The 13,872-nt window shown below is 42.6% G+C and overlaps 1 protein-coding gene across 2 annotated transcripts in view; it reads left to right on the forward strand.

The window, feature by feature from the left end:
* asic2 (acid-sensing (proton-gated) ion channel 2) overlaps positions 1-13,872 on the forward strand; it is a 391,248-nt gene that overhangs the window by 270,167 nt on the left and 107,209 nt on the right. The window contains exon 1 of one of the 2 annotated variants that reach the window (XM_061090461.1): positions 11,699-12,391. The exons of the other annotated variant lie outside the window; for it this stretch is intronic. Coding sequence (XP_060946444.1) covers positions 11,699-12,391 — 693 coding nt within the window. Of the gene's footprint in view, positions 1-11,698; positions 12,392-13,872 lie in introns of those variants that run through there. 2 annotated transcript variants of the gene reach the window in all.

Raw genomic sequence — 13,872 nt, forward strand, 5'->3', positions numbered from 1 at the left:
GTTGAACTGCATAAACAAGGCCTCTCACAACGTGCCATCGCTGCTGAGGTTGGACGCAGTAAGACAGTCATTTTGCATTTCTTAAAAGATCCTCAGGGTTATGGAACAAAAAAATCAATTGTAGACCCAAAAAAATCTCACCGGCGATGAGCCGGAGGATCCGAATGGCTGTCCGTCAAGACACGGGACGATCCTCGTCCCAAATTAAGGCCATTACTGGTGCTGACTGCAGCCCAATAACCATCAGACGGCATCTGCGAAGGAAGGGCTTCAAAAACAAGAAACGTCTTCAAAGGCCACGTCTCCTTCAACGCCACAAAATTGCCCGTTTAGACTTTGCAAGGGAGCACCAAACATGGGACATTCAAAGGTGGAAGAAAGTTTTATTCTCTGACGAGAAAAAATTTAACCTTGATGGTCCTGATGGCTTCCAACGTTACTGGCATGACAAGGAGATGCCACCTGAGATGTTTTCTACGCGGCACAGTGGAGGGGGCGCCATCAGGATCTGGGGTGCTTTTTCCTTCAATGGAACAATGGAGCTCCAGGTTGTGCAGGGGCGTCAAACAGCAGCTGGCTATGTGGAGATGTTGCAGCGGGCATCCCTCATGACTGAGGGCCCTCGTCTGTGTGGTAACGACTGGGTTTTTCAGCAGGACAACGCTCCAATTCACAATGCCCGTCTGACCAAGACTTTTTTCCAGGAGAATAACATCACTCTTTTGGACCTTCCTGCGTGTTCCCCTGATCTTAATCCAATTGAGAACATTTGGGGATGGATGGCAAGGGAAGTTTACAAAAATGCACTTCAGTTCCAGACAGTGGATGCCCTTCGTGAAGCCATCTTTACCATTTGGCGCAACATTCGCACTAGCCTTTTGGAAACACTTGCATCAAGCATGCCAAAACGAATTTTTGAAGTGATCAACAATAATGGTGGAGCTACTCATTACTGAGTCAGTTTTTGACACTTTAATTTCTGTTTTAGGAGGTTTTTGGTTTTTTTTTAGCTGTGGTCTTAAACTTTTGATCAGCTGATGAACAGCCTACTTCAGTTAAATTGTTGTTTTCAATAAATTGCCTGCTCACAACTTTTGGGCTCTTGTTCCCATTTCTTCTTTTTGCATTTTGAAACTCTACTTCGAACCTTCCTAAGATTCAACAGTGCAAAATGCAAATTCATGTAATTTTTTAACTGGTCTTAAGATTTTGATCAGGAGCGTATGTGCAACCTCCATCCCCCAATTGCTTCTCTGCAAACTATGGCGCCAATTGAGGTCATCGGTGCAAGATGGCACCGTTCATACCCGGTTTATTTTGGCCTCATTTCCAGATAATTGAAGGAAGTAGAGATGTGTCATCCATCTTTGTCAACAGTTTCTGAGTTGGAATAAATAGAAGCCGAGGAAAAAAGAGACATCTTCCTTTGAAAGTCAAATCGGGATGAAATGGAGAATGTAAGTATTTGTGATATGTGTGATGTTCAGGGTGCTAGCCCTGTGACAACTGAGCCACATATAATCTGTTGGCGCTATTAAACATTGATCACGCTGGAAGAAGACAGAGGAAATGTCTTTCTTTGGATTCGTTTGGTAAGCCTTTATCCATTCAGAGTATCTTCTTCCTCAGACACTCATCACTCTTGAGTTTTTTTATTTCAGACACTTCATTTGTGTAAGCCCCTGTTGAAGTGGTGATGAAATGTCTTTGTGTTACTGTGCACACCTGTTGCTCTATTGCAGACTGCCGCTTACTGAAGGATTTTGAGATCATCAATATTTTATGATGATCGTGAATATTCTGAAATGCATAAATTCCCTCATGTGATCAAAATGAATAAAGGGCTCATTGACGTAACCCATTTCAAGATGCCAGACACTCAGGTTACATCTGCCGGACATTATTCCCGTTGGAGCCTTTTCTGTAAATCCAGGCAGTGTTTTGCTCAAAGAGGTGACAGCTCATTATGAATTAACTTATTGCTGGCGCCTTAACACACACATGACAGGGCACAGTTAAAATTCCCATTATTACATTTCAACAGCAGCTTTATGTCTGCCCTCTGTTCTCACACTTGCTTCAACTCAGCACCCTCGTCTGGACCGGCTCAGAATCAGCTCAGTGTGTTGCTCTCTCTCCTCTGACTGAACTCATTCTAAGTTTTCTCGTTTCACAGCATCGCGGACGTCTTATTTGACATATGTCACTCCATGAGCATCGTTTCCACACCTCAGAAAGATGTACATTCAATTCAAAGACACCTGTAGCTCACTTTATCCTCCCTTTAGCCGACAGGGAGGTGGGTTCCTCTCTCCTCAGCGACATTAAGAGCTCACATCGCCACATTTTCAACAGAATGATCTAATTTAAAATCCCATTATAGAGGTCATTTGTGTTTTTTTTACTAACTGTAAAAATGTGTTACGATTTTACTTAGCGTGCAGTCGTGAGCTCGTCAAGGTTACACACAGCACATCTGACTAATGGCCCAGCTCTCCGTACATGCTCATGCTAATCACTTCTCTGATTGATTGTGCTGCTCCTAAGCACTAATAGTATCATTAGCTGGAACTGTTGTGGCAGTCTCGGCTCTGAGTTTTCTATTCCCTTGTCGAAGTTTTCTTTTTTCCTTTTTTTATTATTCAGAAAGTAGATTAGGACAGGTTCCTTTTACATCTAATTGGCTTTGATTCCCGGTGAAGACAATGCAACACGTAAATCCCAGTACAGTGAACAGATTCTCATTACATTCACTGTCACTCCCGAGCATGTTGGTCCAACAGGAGCTGCTGTTGCCTTGGAAACCTTGGGTGAAACTGTCAATCTAGAGAAATGGCAATAGAACGATGCACGATGAAAGGACGCATTTATCAACAAGTAGTGGTTGATCAGCAAATAGATGCTGCTTGAATTTTACCTTCAGATCTTTTCATCAAAAGTTGCAATAAGAAACCTTCATATTCCACTTTTAAATGTATATCAGTGTGGTAGCAGTTAGTTTTGATGTGGTTTATGAGTTAATGTAAGTCACAAGCTAACTAAGCAACAAATTTGTATTTCTATTTATCAAACAAATCCTTATAATTTCTTCCAAGAAGTGGTTGAAAGAGCTCAACTCACTGCAGCTAAAGAAAGCACATACAAAAAGGAAAATTAAGAAACCTTATAACCAAATAATACCTATATGCAATCTTGCTCACACAAAGGGGTAAAAATACAACCTCATTGACGGAGCTAATGGGGCAAAGAACATTCTGTAACATCAGCACTGAACAACACTTGTGTCTGAGCCCGGTTCATCACTGTCCCCTGGAAACATCTCCATTGTCCCGGTGAATAAGTTAAACATCCAATATTAATCGAATGAGTCACCTTTAGAAGCAGATATGATGCGTTGCTGCTGCTTCCTTTGATCAGTGCTCCGGTGGCTTACTTGGTGTTAAATAAACAAATGTGCTTGTCTCATGTTTTAAGCGTAGATTGCGTGACACTGTTTTTTCTGAGGTCGATCCGCTGACTGAATCATGACCGGGGTTTTCAAAGTGATGGTATGGCCGAGGGGAGCTGTAAAGGGCAGGAGCGTGTGTGCAGAGTGTGGCTGGTGCGCTGCCAAACTGTCAGAGAGCGTTTTGGTTGCGTCAGCTGGGGGACAATTATTAGTTTAACCAGAGCGGATGTTATAATCATAGGGATGGGAATCCAGCTGGGTAATCAACACACTAATTTTTGGGTCATCATAACAAAGACACACTCGCATTTTAAATGAAGCAACACGCACACCCCAGCTCCAGGCCTTTGTTCACGCAGCATGTTCACACACTTTTTCGGCAATGCCACCTTCTTGTTGTGATTAGTTGCTCTTCAAAAATGTAAAAGGCCTTCTGCTCTGTGTGCCAGCCAGGTGTGGGGCCTGATCCACAGCAGCTGCTCCTGTTGCCCTTAAATCAAAAAGGTGGGAACAGTTTGAGAAGAAGTAGAGCAGCATGGAAATGTGATTCATCGGGCATGAAGCAGGAGAATCAAAGCAACAGAAGAAACGTTGCTTTTACCTGATGCTACCACATAGTTTATCTAACTATATAATTTACCCCTTACTCTTCCCTTCACTCTCAAAAGAGAGGCTGTTGTTCGACCCTGAGTTTTCTACAGCGTGAATAAAACATATGAATAAGTAACAGCTTTGAGGACAAGTGGAACATTCACCATTTTTATAGATTTTGTCGAAGAAAAGGGAACATCCACTGATTATACACATCAATGTGTGATAACAGGGAATATCACACATGTCAGCACCACTGGACTATAAGTTTCAAATGAAAGCATTTCAAAAGAGTCAGTAAGACGTGAGTTTGACCAAACTTCCAGCCCAACCCTCTTCTATGTATAAGTTAAGCAGCTTAATGCTCCTCCCTGAAATCATTGATCAAACCATCAATGCCCCTTTAGGGTAAACTGGCATTAACTGCCATTTTGAAGCCTTGAGGTTGACATTTTGTCCAGTGCCTTCTTGGTGTTTTGGAACCTAAAAATAACCATATGTTGGGGGGTGGAGTGGGGGCGCGACCTGCACCCACTGGATGGTGGTAGCTGACATTCAAACGGCCCAATGCATATGGTGCTGTATCGCCTATTCGACTCTAAATGGGCCATTCTTTACAAAATGAACATAATGTTGTGTTGAAGAAGACTTGAAACTAGAAATTAAGAGTTTACACTTCTTATGAAAATGTTTACTGACGTTTTAAATCAAGTGAGATTTTCTCGTAGACTATTATATGGAAACATGCTTTTATTTTGCAACAAATGAAGACACGCTCCGCTGGTCATTGAGAGGAAACATGTTCCAGGCGCTTCTACATTGGCTTAACTTTCATAGTGTAATATTACATAAAAAAAACGTCAATATCCCATTCATCACACGTTGTGTAAATATTGCAGGATCAGCAGCTGCAGCTTTGCGTTGCCTTCAGGCACCTTCAAGCCAGTAGGACCGATATCAGTTCAATTAACATCGACAGACTCAGATGAAAATGAAGTGCATCTGCTGTTCATTGTTTGGAATGAGTTTATTGAGTTAAAACCACAATAGTTTAAATAAGGTAAAAATCCATTACTGAAATTAGTTTTGTTTGATTTATTTTTAATACTTTTTGCAAGATCTTGTTTTAAATTATGCTATTTCATTATCCTCCAGACTTTGGATAGGTTTAAGTTTGTGGTTATATACTTCTCCTAAACCCAAATCCCCACAGAGATCATTGAGGCTTCATGTAAATGAATGTTATTTAATCTAAACTTGACCTTTCCAACTTGAGCCGTGTTCAGAGAACCGCTGAGTTCAGCTGTAGTGCAGACTGATGAATTCTCCATTCACCTTGTCTTATTAAAACAAATGCTCTTTTTAAGTACGTGCACCAGCCCCCCTGTGGTTTCTTCTCACCTCAGTGAAGGTGTGTTCCTCTCCTGGAAGTGTAGTCCCACTCTAATTTAATCTCAGCACTAAATCACCATTAGTCCATTTGAATTTCCTCTCAGTCGTGTCACTTCCTGCTCCAACAGAAATGACAGGCTGACGTCAATGGTTTCTTGTCGTTCTGCGTGTGAGTTACAGATTTAAACACAGGTGAGCGTAAAGGGGAACTTCTGAAATATCTAATTTGCAAAGGAACATTGTTTTGTTGTATTTGTCTTGTTTTCTGCCTTTTTCAGCTGCAGCTGTAGATAAACACTAGCGGTGAGGAAGGGGACTAAGAAATGAGAACTCGCTGACATTTAATAAACAGCACACTGCAATCTAATGTGTGAGAACAATTTTTTTTGCTTGTGTCAAACGCAAAAGAAAGAACAAATGCTTATGACTGATAGAAAAGGAAAATTATTTTCAGAAATCAGAAAGAGATGCTCCTCTGTATTGCAGCTTGGTTATGTCAACAGTGGATTGGAGGACTATGTATAATATATAAGACGTTGCCTGCTGTGACAAACACAGAGAATCATCACCAAAATCTGAAGCTTTGTTTACTGCGATGGAGCTTTTGTAGCTCAATTCAGCTCTCGTTTTTGTTCTCTGGACTTTAATTATATTAAAGCTCTTCAAGCTCATTCCAGCACCAAAACCCACTCTACACTACCCAGTTTTACCAAGTCTCACCAAACTAAAGCATCAGACCACTTTATAGTGTGATGATATGTCTGTGTTTTGTATTCAGCTTGGTCTGCTACACCCAAGAGCCCAAAAATGATTATGTTATGTTGTTTTAAAGGTACCATCTGCTGTTTTTTAACAGCAGTAGTGCTTTGGAACAATTTTTTGTATGAGCATAGCCCTGATTTATCATCGATCGACAACTGGTAGCCTTAATGTGGCAAGAAACCTTACAATGAACCACCAAAAGCAAAATAAGAAGATGGCTACAGAAGCTAATAAGATTTCTTTCAAATGGTGTAATATTTTACGAAGGACAAAATGCATTCAACTGGTTTTTGGACCTTCAGGATACACCGAAAGTGTTTGGGAGAAAACACTGAGTGTAAACATAACCATTTGTTCACTAGAGAACTCCGTAGGGATTGGAGGGAGGCACTGGATGGGTTACAATAGATGAAGAGTATTATTTCACTGAACTTATGAGGTCTGAGTCTAGAGCAGCTTTAACCATAAAATACCTCCAAGCTAAACACACTGTCTTGTGCAGGGGCGAGAAATGTAGCAGGGACACTTCTGCCTGCATCAGCTACATCAAACATTTTTATGGTCATGCAAAAAGTAGCAACGGGTTTAAGGTTAAACCTGGAGCAGAAAGTTGAACAATGGAATATATATCCAACGCATATACTAAGTGATGATGATGATGGCAGTATAGAGCCATTGTTCTTGTCGCAAAATGAGCGTCGCAGCACAACGTGTTCTTGTCAGTGACGGCAGCTCCGATGATGATGGACAGGCCCTGACACACCTCCACCGCCTCATCACAAAGGAAACCATCTCCAGATTATTCCATGAACTCTGACAGCACCTATTACACGTAATGACGATTAAATGAGCATCCACCACCACACCATCAATCTCTTGACTTAATCAGGGGCGACCCAGGGATTTATCCTTTCTATTCATGTAGAAGCCACTGAGTTCAAGGAGAAGACAAAGGGTGAGGCGAACCACCCCTACCGGTGTAAGCTTCCCCCCCCCCCCCCCCCCCCCCCATTTGATAAGTGTGACTGCAGTTATATTAGAAGACTTAGAGAAAAGCCATTGATTGCTTTTCCTGCTATCACCGCCATTTTAAATCAGCCTGGGGTTTTGATGAATGACAGCCCACCACGAGATACACCGGTTTTATTAACCTCCCTCATCTTTCATCTACTTGCCTCACCTGCGCTTCCACAGACAAGGCCAACACGACGCCTGCTCCCTTTATGAATCATGTTCAACTGTTGCCTTCCTTGTAACTGACTTGCCAAACCGCTGCTTACCCATGGAGCATGTTTTGATCTGACATTCTCCGACACATCCTGTGCCTCATTAATATGACTCTGTGAATGTCTAATAGTGCATTATATTTGCATGCTGCTCACTCCTGACCAGTTTTCCACCATGTGTCGTTTGATCTCAGAGAGTGTTGTTGATGAAAGCATACAGGAATATTTTATAGGGAGTAGTGTGCATGTCCATGTCCTTGCAGCTATAGAATGCTGTGTAATTGTATCTGATTTTGAGGTTGGTTATATCCCTAATTAATCAGTGATTTCCCTTATGTTTTAGAATCGGATATTGGATATGTTGAGCCTTTGAGCTCCTCTTTACACTGAGTGCGTAGCTGGACTGAGAAACCCTTTTTGTGGCTCCAGGCTAATTATTCAGCCTGTAGATCCAGGCTCTGGAAGGCTGCCTCTGATTCTGGCTGTAGGCTGTATGTGTGTTTGTGTGTGTGTGGGTTTGTGTGTGTGTCCCTCTAAAATACAGTAAGTGTTAGAGGAAATAAGTGTGTGTGCATGCATTTGACATTTCAATCCTGCGCTCCTGTTCTTTGTATTTCGGCTGTTTATGCATTATACATGGAGGTGTTTTACCCCTTCAACATTTTCACAGTCTCTGTTTGGTTGTTTGTGGAAGACGTGTGGCATTGTGCGTGCGTGTAATGCGTGCTCATGCCGTTTTGGGTCTTTACATTAATTTCTTTTGACAGTGTGGAAGCTTTCTTGAGGCTCATGTGTGGGCTTACCAAAGTTAAAGTGTATTTTCATGACCTATTTTCAGATAAAATTCCAAAGAATCAGCAGACTCTGTTGCGAAACATTCAACCAACAATGAAAAGCTACGTGTGTTGAATAATATCAAGTCGATCTTGTAAAGAATTCAGTATTGGCCTCCACCTATGTTTGAACATTTTATGATAATAAAGGTTATAGCTTTGGTTTGTCATGGCATGTACTGCAGAACTTATCAAATTTTCTGATAATTATTCAGCACTTCCACACTTTATCTTTTTATAAGTTAGCATTCATATTCATGTTTTTAATTCTAACTCTTTAAACAGAGTCTGAGAGCAACTCAGGGTGAGTTCAATTAAGAAATTAAATTTTTTTTTTTCTTAGCGAAATTCAAATTGGTCTCTGCTCTTACAGACAGAGGCTAATGAATGCTAAAATGCAAAACCTTGAATTTGTTAAAACCATGCATTATTGCATCGAGTGGACGAGAACACTCTCCCCGAGTTGGCTCAGACGCTTTTAGTTCACTCGTATTGATGAAGCCTATTTAACTTGACTATTGGACAGAGATTTAGTTTTTTTGCAGAAGTGATATTGGCAGACCATGTATGAACTAATAAATGGGATAAAAAGTCTCTTTATATGTGGTACAAAACAGAGTCCTTGCACAGATTACCTAAGAGTTGCTGTTGTGAAGCTTTTTAAATTAAGGACACGCTCCATGATGGATAAGTGGCTCCTAGGAAGATAAAATATGAGCAATTGTAGTTGCTGGCAATAATTTGTCTTCGCCCGTTTTCCTTCCTGTAATCTCTCTGTTTTTCTACATTTGTGTTTTGTTCATCTGTCTCTTGAAAAATTGTGAATGCTTGCCAGTTACAGGGTTCAGTGTGAAGGGGTAAAGAAGTGAGTTACCAACCAGCAGCGCGACAATCATGGGAGTGGGGAGGCAATCAGTGGTATCTAATCACATATAGTTAAATGTATATATGTTGAAGTCAATGGAGCCCAATCAATACCTAAAATTTTGCAAGCAATCATGCAATTGATATTTGAGAGTTTAAAAAAATATCATTGTGGTAGCCTACATGTCTCTTTTTGATCCATAACAAAAAATTGGTCATTATAGATCTGTGACAAACACTATGTAGAGTGGGACATTTTAAATAGTTTAAAGTCAAAGTAGTTTACTTGTTCACACAAGTCATGGTTTCTTCACACAAAACATAAACAGCAACACGATTTGCTGGTGTTTTCCAGACACCACTTTGGCTAAACCGTATTTATAGCTAAATGTGTATTAATAGAGATTAATAGTTACCTGGTTTACTTATTGACTTGGCTTTAGTTAAAAAAAAGATAGTGAAATATGTGTCTACTAGGTGGCAAACAAATTGTACCAGCCAGTCTCCTACACAGTATGATATACACCGGAAACATACATACCTGTATGCTGAGAAATATATTTAATTAACAACTAAAAGGAAACTTAACTAAAGTAAATTTTAAGAAATGTATCCCACTTGTGTCAACAAGCAAAACCTAATTTCACAAGAGGAGAGGACTATAAAAAAAAATTATCTGTGTGACATAAACAATGATAAAAAACGAAACATAAATGTCTAAAAGTAGTTAAAATCAAAAACAAATCTTAGACTAGTAATTTACTTTTTGTCAAAGGTTAAAGAGTAGAAATTATATCAAAATAAAGAGCATGGAAGAATTGAAGAGATTCAAAATGTATTTATAAGTATACTCCCAGTGTAGAGCCCATGACGTGCTGTTCTTCGCTCACAAAGATTCTCATACATGCACCCAGCAGTTTCTCATTGCTCTGTAGCTATGTGGCTAGGCAACAGCAGCGGCAGACAAACGGGGGGGGGGGTGTGCAAAGGACGGCGCGCACAGAGAGACAAGCGCTCTCATCAGTGACGGGCTCACAGGCTGCGCGGACAGAGCTGTGGCGCAGGAGGAGGAGGAGGAGAGGTGCAACGGGAGGACAAGCTGCCTGAAAACCCGGAGCAAAACGCGAGAGACCACGAGAGAGGGAGGGGGAACAAAACGGAGAGAGACCACTGAGGGGAGAGAAGTCATTTCGAGCAGCGGGAGGGAGAAAGCTGGATGAAACTGACAAGGACACACAGGGAAGAGAGCGCACGGAGAAGCCCGTCCTGACGGAGCAGAGAAGCGGGGGATTGCGTGCACAAAGTGGAAAAGAAGACAAGAAGGAGGAGGAAGAAGAGAGGGAGCCTGACAGGAGGTCGAGCTTTCGGGGCTTGACTGACACTAAAGCAAAGAGGAGGAGCGTGAGGGCAAGTTGATGGATTTGATGAGTGTATTTTTAGAAGGAGGACTGAAGACAAGATAGAAATATGAAATGAGAAATGAAACTAGAGATGCTGTCTTTGAGTGGAGGGAAAAAGAAGAGAGAATTAACAGGAAACAGAGAAAAGAAGAGAAATGTTGAGATCAGAGTGTGACAGAACAGATTATCTCTGGTCTGGTTTCCCGCAGGAAACGGCTGAGAGTGTGTGTCCGTGTGTGCGCATCAGTGCCTCCTTCTCCATGTGAAAGTGCATTGGAGCGTGTCTCTCACTATAGCTGTGGTGCTGAAAAGGAGGTCGGCCACAAGATGAAACCACCCTGTGATTACCTGCAGGACCTTCTAACACTGTCTAAAGCCAAGTGGGAGGAGAGACAAGGTGCAGAGTGGTGACATCTCACGGAAGTCGAGGCAACCGAAGTGAGACTGCAAAGTGGGATAGAAAATAAATGAACGGGGGAGACTTTTGTGAAGTTAGTTAAAGCCTCAGACTGAAGAGCGAAAAGGAACTGATTGCTGCCCCTGGCTGCCGAGCAGCTCTGCAAGACAGTGAAGCCAAAGAACACACACTTTACTCAAGAGAAGGAAAACCACGGCGCAGGAACAAGGCAAGCCCTCTACTGCCAGACTGCACCCCACCAACCGCTTTCCTCTACTGTCATCTCATTATTTTAATTACCTCCCTCTCTTTCATTTGTCGTTTTTTTGTCCTCTCTGCTTAGCCCTTGGTATTTTGTATTCTACCCTCCTCGCTCCCTCTCTCTTCCCCTCCCTCCTCCTCTTGCCTTTGCTCTCTCTGTCTCATCCTCTCGTGTTCACTGTCACACTAACTGCGGTGGATGCTGGAGTCACTCATGTAGAAGCCCCCTTCCTTGGAGCACATTTGCCCAGCTGACTTTTTTTCTCCTCTCACCGCTGAGTTGGATGATTGAAGCACTCTCACATAAAGAGTCCAGGAGAGATGACCAACAAGTAGCTTTTCATCAGAGCTCCTGCACCACCAGAAGAGGAGGACTTCAAAACACACTGCTTTCGGTGAGGTTATTTCCTAGTGGGCATACGGTGCGCTGTTTTGACAGTTAAGACCGCATGGGTCATTCATTTTCATAAGGCCAAACAGATATCCTGGTGTGGATTACAGTAGTGGATTTATCCTGGAGCTACATGTGGGCCCCAGCCCCTGAGGCCTGGTTGGGAAATGAAGCCTTTCCCGCGGCTGTAGGAGCGCTGTTGGCAGCGATGGCCCTGGAGGGGCGCTGTCTCCGGCGGGGATCCCCAGCCATGATCAGAAAGGGCTGTCAGCGACATCCTAAAAGGCCAACTCTGACCCGGGTCACTTCTACTCTGTTGTCAAGGACACGCCTGCATGGCCTGAGGCACGTTTGTGTCCCTGGTGGCTCAGTTGGCCGCAGGGCCTTCTGGCTGCTGGCCCTCTGCACCTCCCTGGGGCTGCTTTTATCTTGGTCCTCCAACCGTCTACTTCACTGGCTTTCCTTCCCCACATACACGCGGATCCACGCAGAGTGGGCCAAAGAACTGGCCTTCCCCACGGTCACGATCTGTAACAACAACCCTATCCGCCTCTACAAGCTCACCAAGAGCGACTTGTATTTTGCCGGCCACTGGTTGGGCCTGCTGCTGGCTAACCGGACAGTGAGGCCCATGGTTCTGGACTTGCTTCAGGACGACCGTCGGGCCTGGTTCAGGAAGCTGTCCGACTTCAGGCTCTTTCTTCCACCCAGAAACTTTGAGGGAACCAACCTGGAGTTTATGGACAGACTGAGCCACCAACTGGATGACATGCTTCTCTCGTGCAAATACAGAGGAGAGCCCTGCGGAGCTCACAACTTCTCTTCTGTAAGTCCAACCCTTTCTCCAGTGTTTTCTAGAAGCATCATGTCAACGCTGTCAGTAAAGAAACACTTCAATATTTCCTCTTGTACTTTTATTTCTCTGCATGTTATATTTACTTTCAAATGCCCCCCGTTCTTACCTGCAAGTAAAGCTTGCAAATATATTGCTTCAAAATGAAACAACATATTGCTTCAATTCATAATCGTTTAGGTGAGTTTTCTCCTGTGCCATACTTGTTTCAATGGCTGAGTTATAAGGCTGTAAATACAGCCTGTCGTTACCTCCTGTTATAGCTGACTTTCTGAGTGATAGTATAAAAAGATAAGTATATCTGTTGCTGCATAGGCCAATTATTATATCACTGCTTGTATAAGGCATGGATCTTTTTCTGAAAACCGTCTGGAATATGGTGGGAACATTATCCATGGTCATAAGGTGGATGAAATGGGTAACATATGAGCGTGTGGCAAGTCATAACAACCATCCCTCCATATCAGAGAGTTTCTTTCACAGCACTGTGCAACCCCCGAGAGGAGTTTACTGCCTCTGTGTCTGATCGCTCTCATATCTGTCTTATTTTCTGTGTGGATGGTTGTGGGTTTGGGGATTTGTGTGCCCACTCTTCCTTGTGCACTCCCTTGGCACGCGTGAACCATGGCAGATGTTTTCTCTGCGGTAAGCTGCACAAACTGAAACTGATTTTTAAAGTATTTTTTTTTTCATTTCATTCTCGTTCTTCTCTGTGCTTTCAACTGTGGCCTCGGAATCAGAGACTGACTAAAGGAAGAATGTGAAGCGGCAGGTGATAACAGTACACCAGTGTGTGACGGTTGGTTAGGTATTAGTTTTTGGTTCTGCTGAGTCTGCCTGAGGATGCCTTTAAAATCCAATGGAGCACATAGGCAACTGGCACGAGCAGTAGAATGTGGACAGGACACCCAACTTGAGCCTTTTTGAACTTGCCTGGAGTGGTACAGACAAAAAAAATTGAAATTATATTCAGGGTCGGCCATGTTGGCTGGGTTATCCAGATGATTTTCATGCTGCTCAGGCCTGTAATCGGGGCAAACATTGTCCCTGAGTCGAGTTTGGACTAAAAAATACCTGTCTGGCTCAGGTCAGGCTTGGTTGGTTTTCTCTGGGGGTTTGTCAGATTAGGACAAAAAATATTCATGCAAGCCACACTCTAGCCAGCATGGAAAGCAAAACAAATCTGTCATTACATTGTATTTCTGAACAGTCTCGCGTACTCACTCTGATGACAAAATATACACCGCACAGACCTTAGCAGAGTCTCAAATATGCTGAAAGAATCACATTGGTTTAGCTGTGTTGTGATGTAAACAGAATAATCTCAGTTGAGAAAGAGACCTATTCCTACTTTTTTTTTTTAAGCCAAGTTTAGTGGAAAAGCTGGAACAGTTTGATGTTGGGACTGCTTTGTTTCCTCATTATTCAGGGTAAAGGTTTTATGTCAAGGTAAT

Source organism: Limanda limanda, chromosome 17 (assembly GCF_963576545.1).
Source record: "Limanda limanda chromosome 17, fLimLim1.1, whole genome shotgun sequence".
Classification (NCBI taxonomy): Eukaryota; Metazoa; Chordata; class Actinopteri; order Pleuronectiformes; family Pleuronectidae; genus Limanda; species Limanda limanda.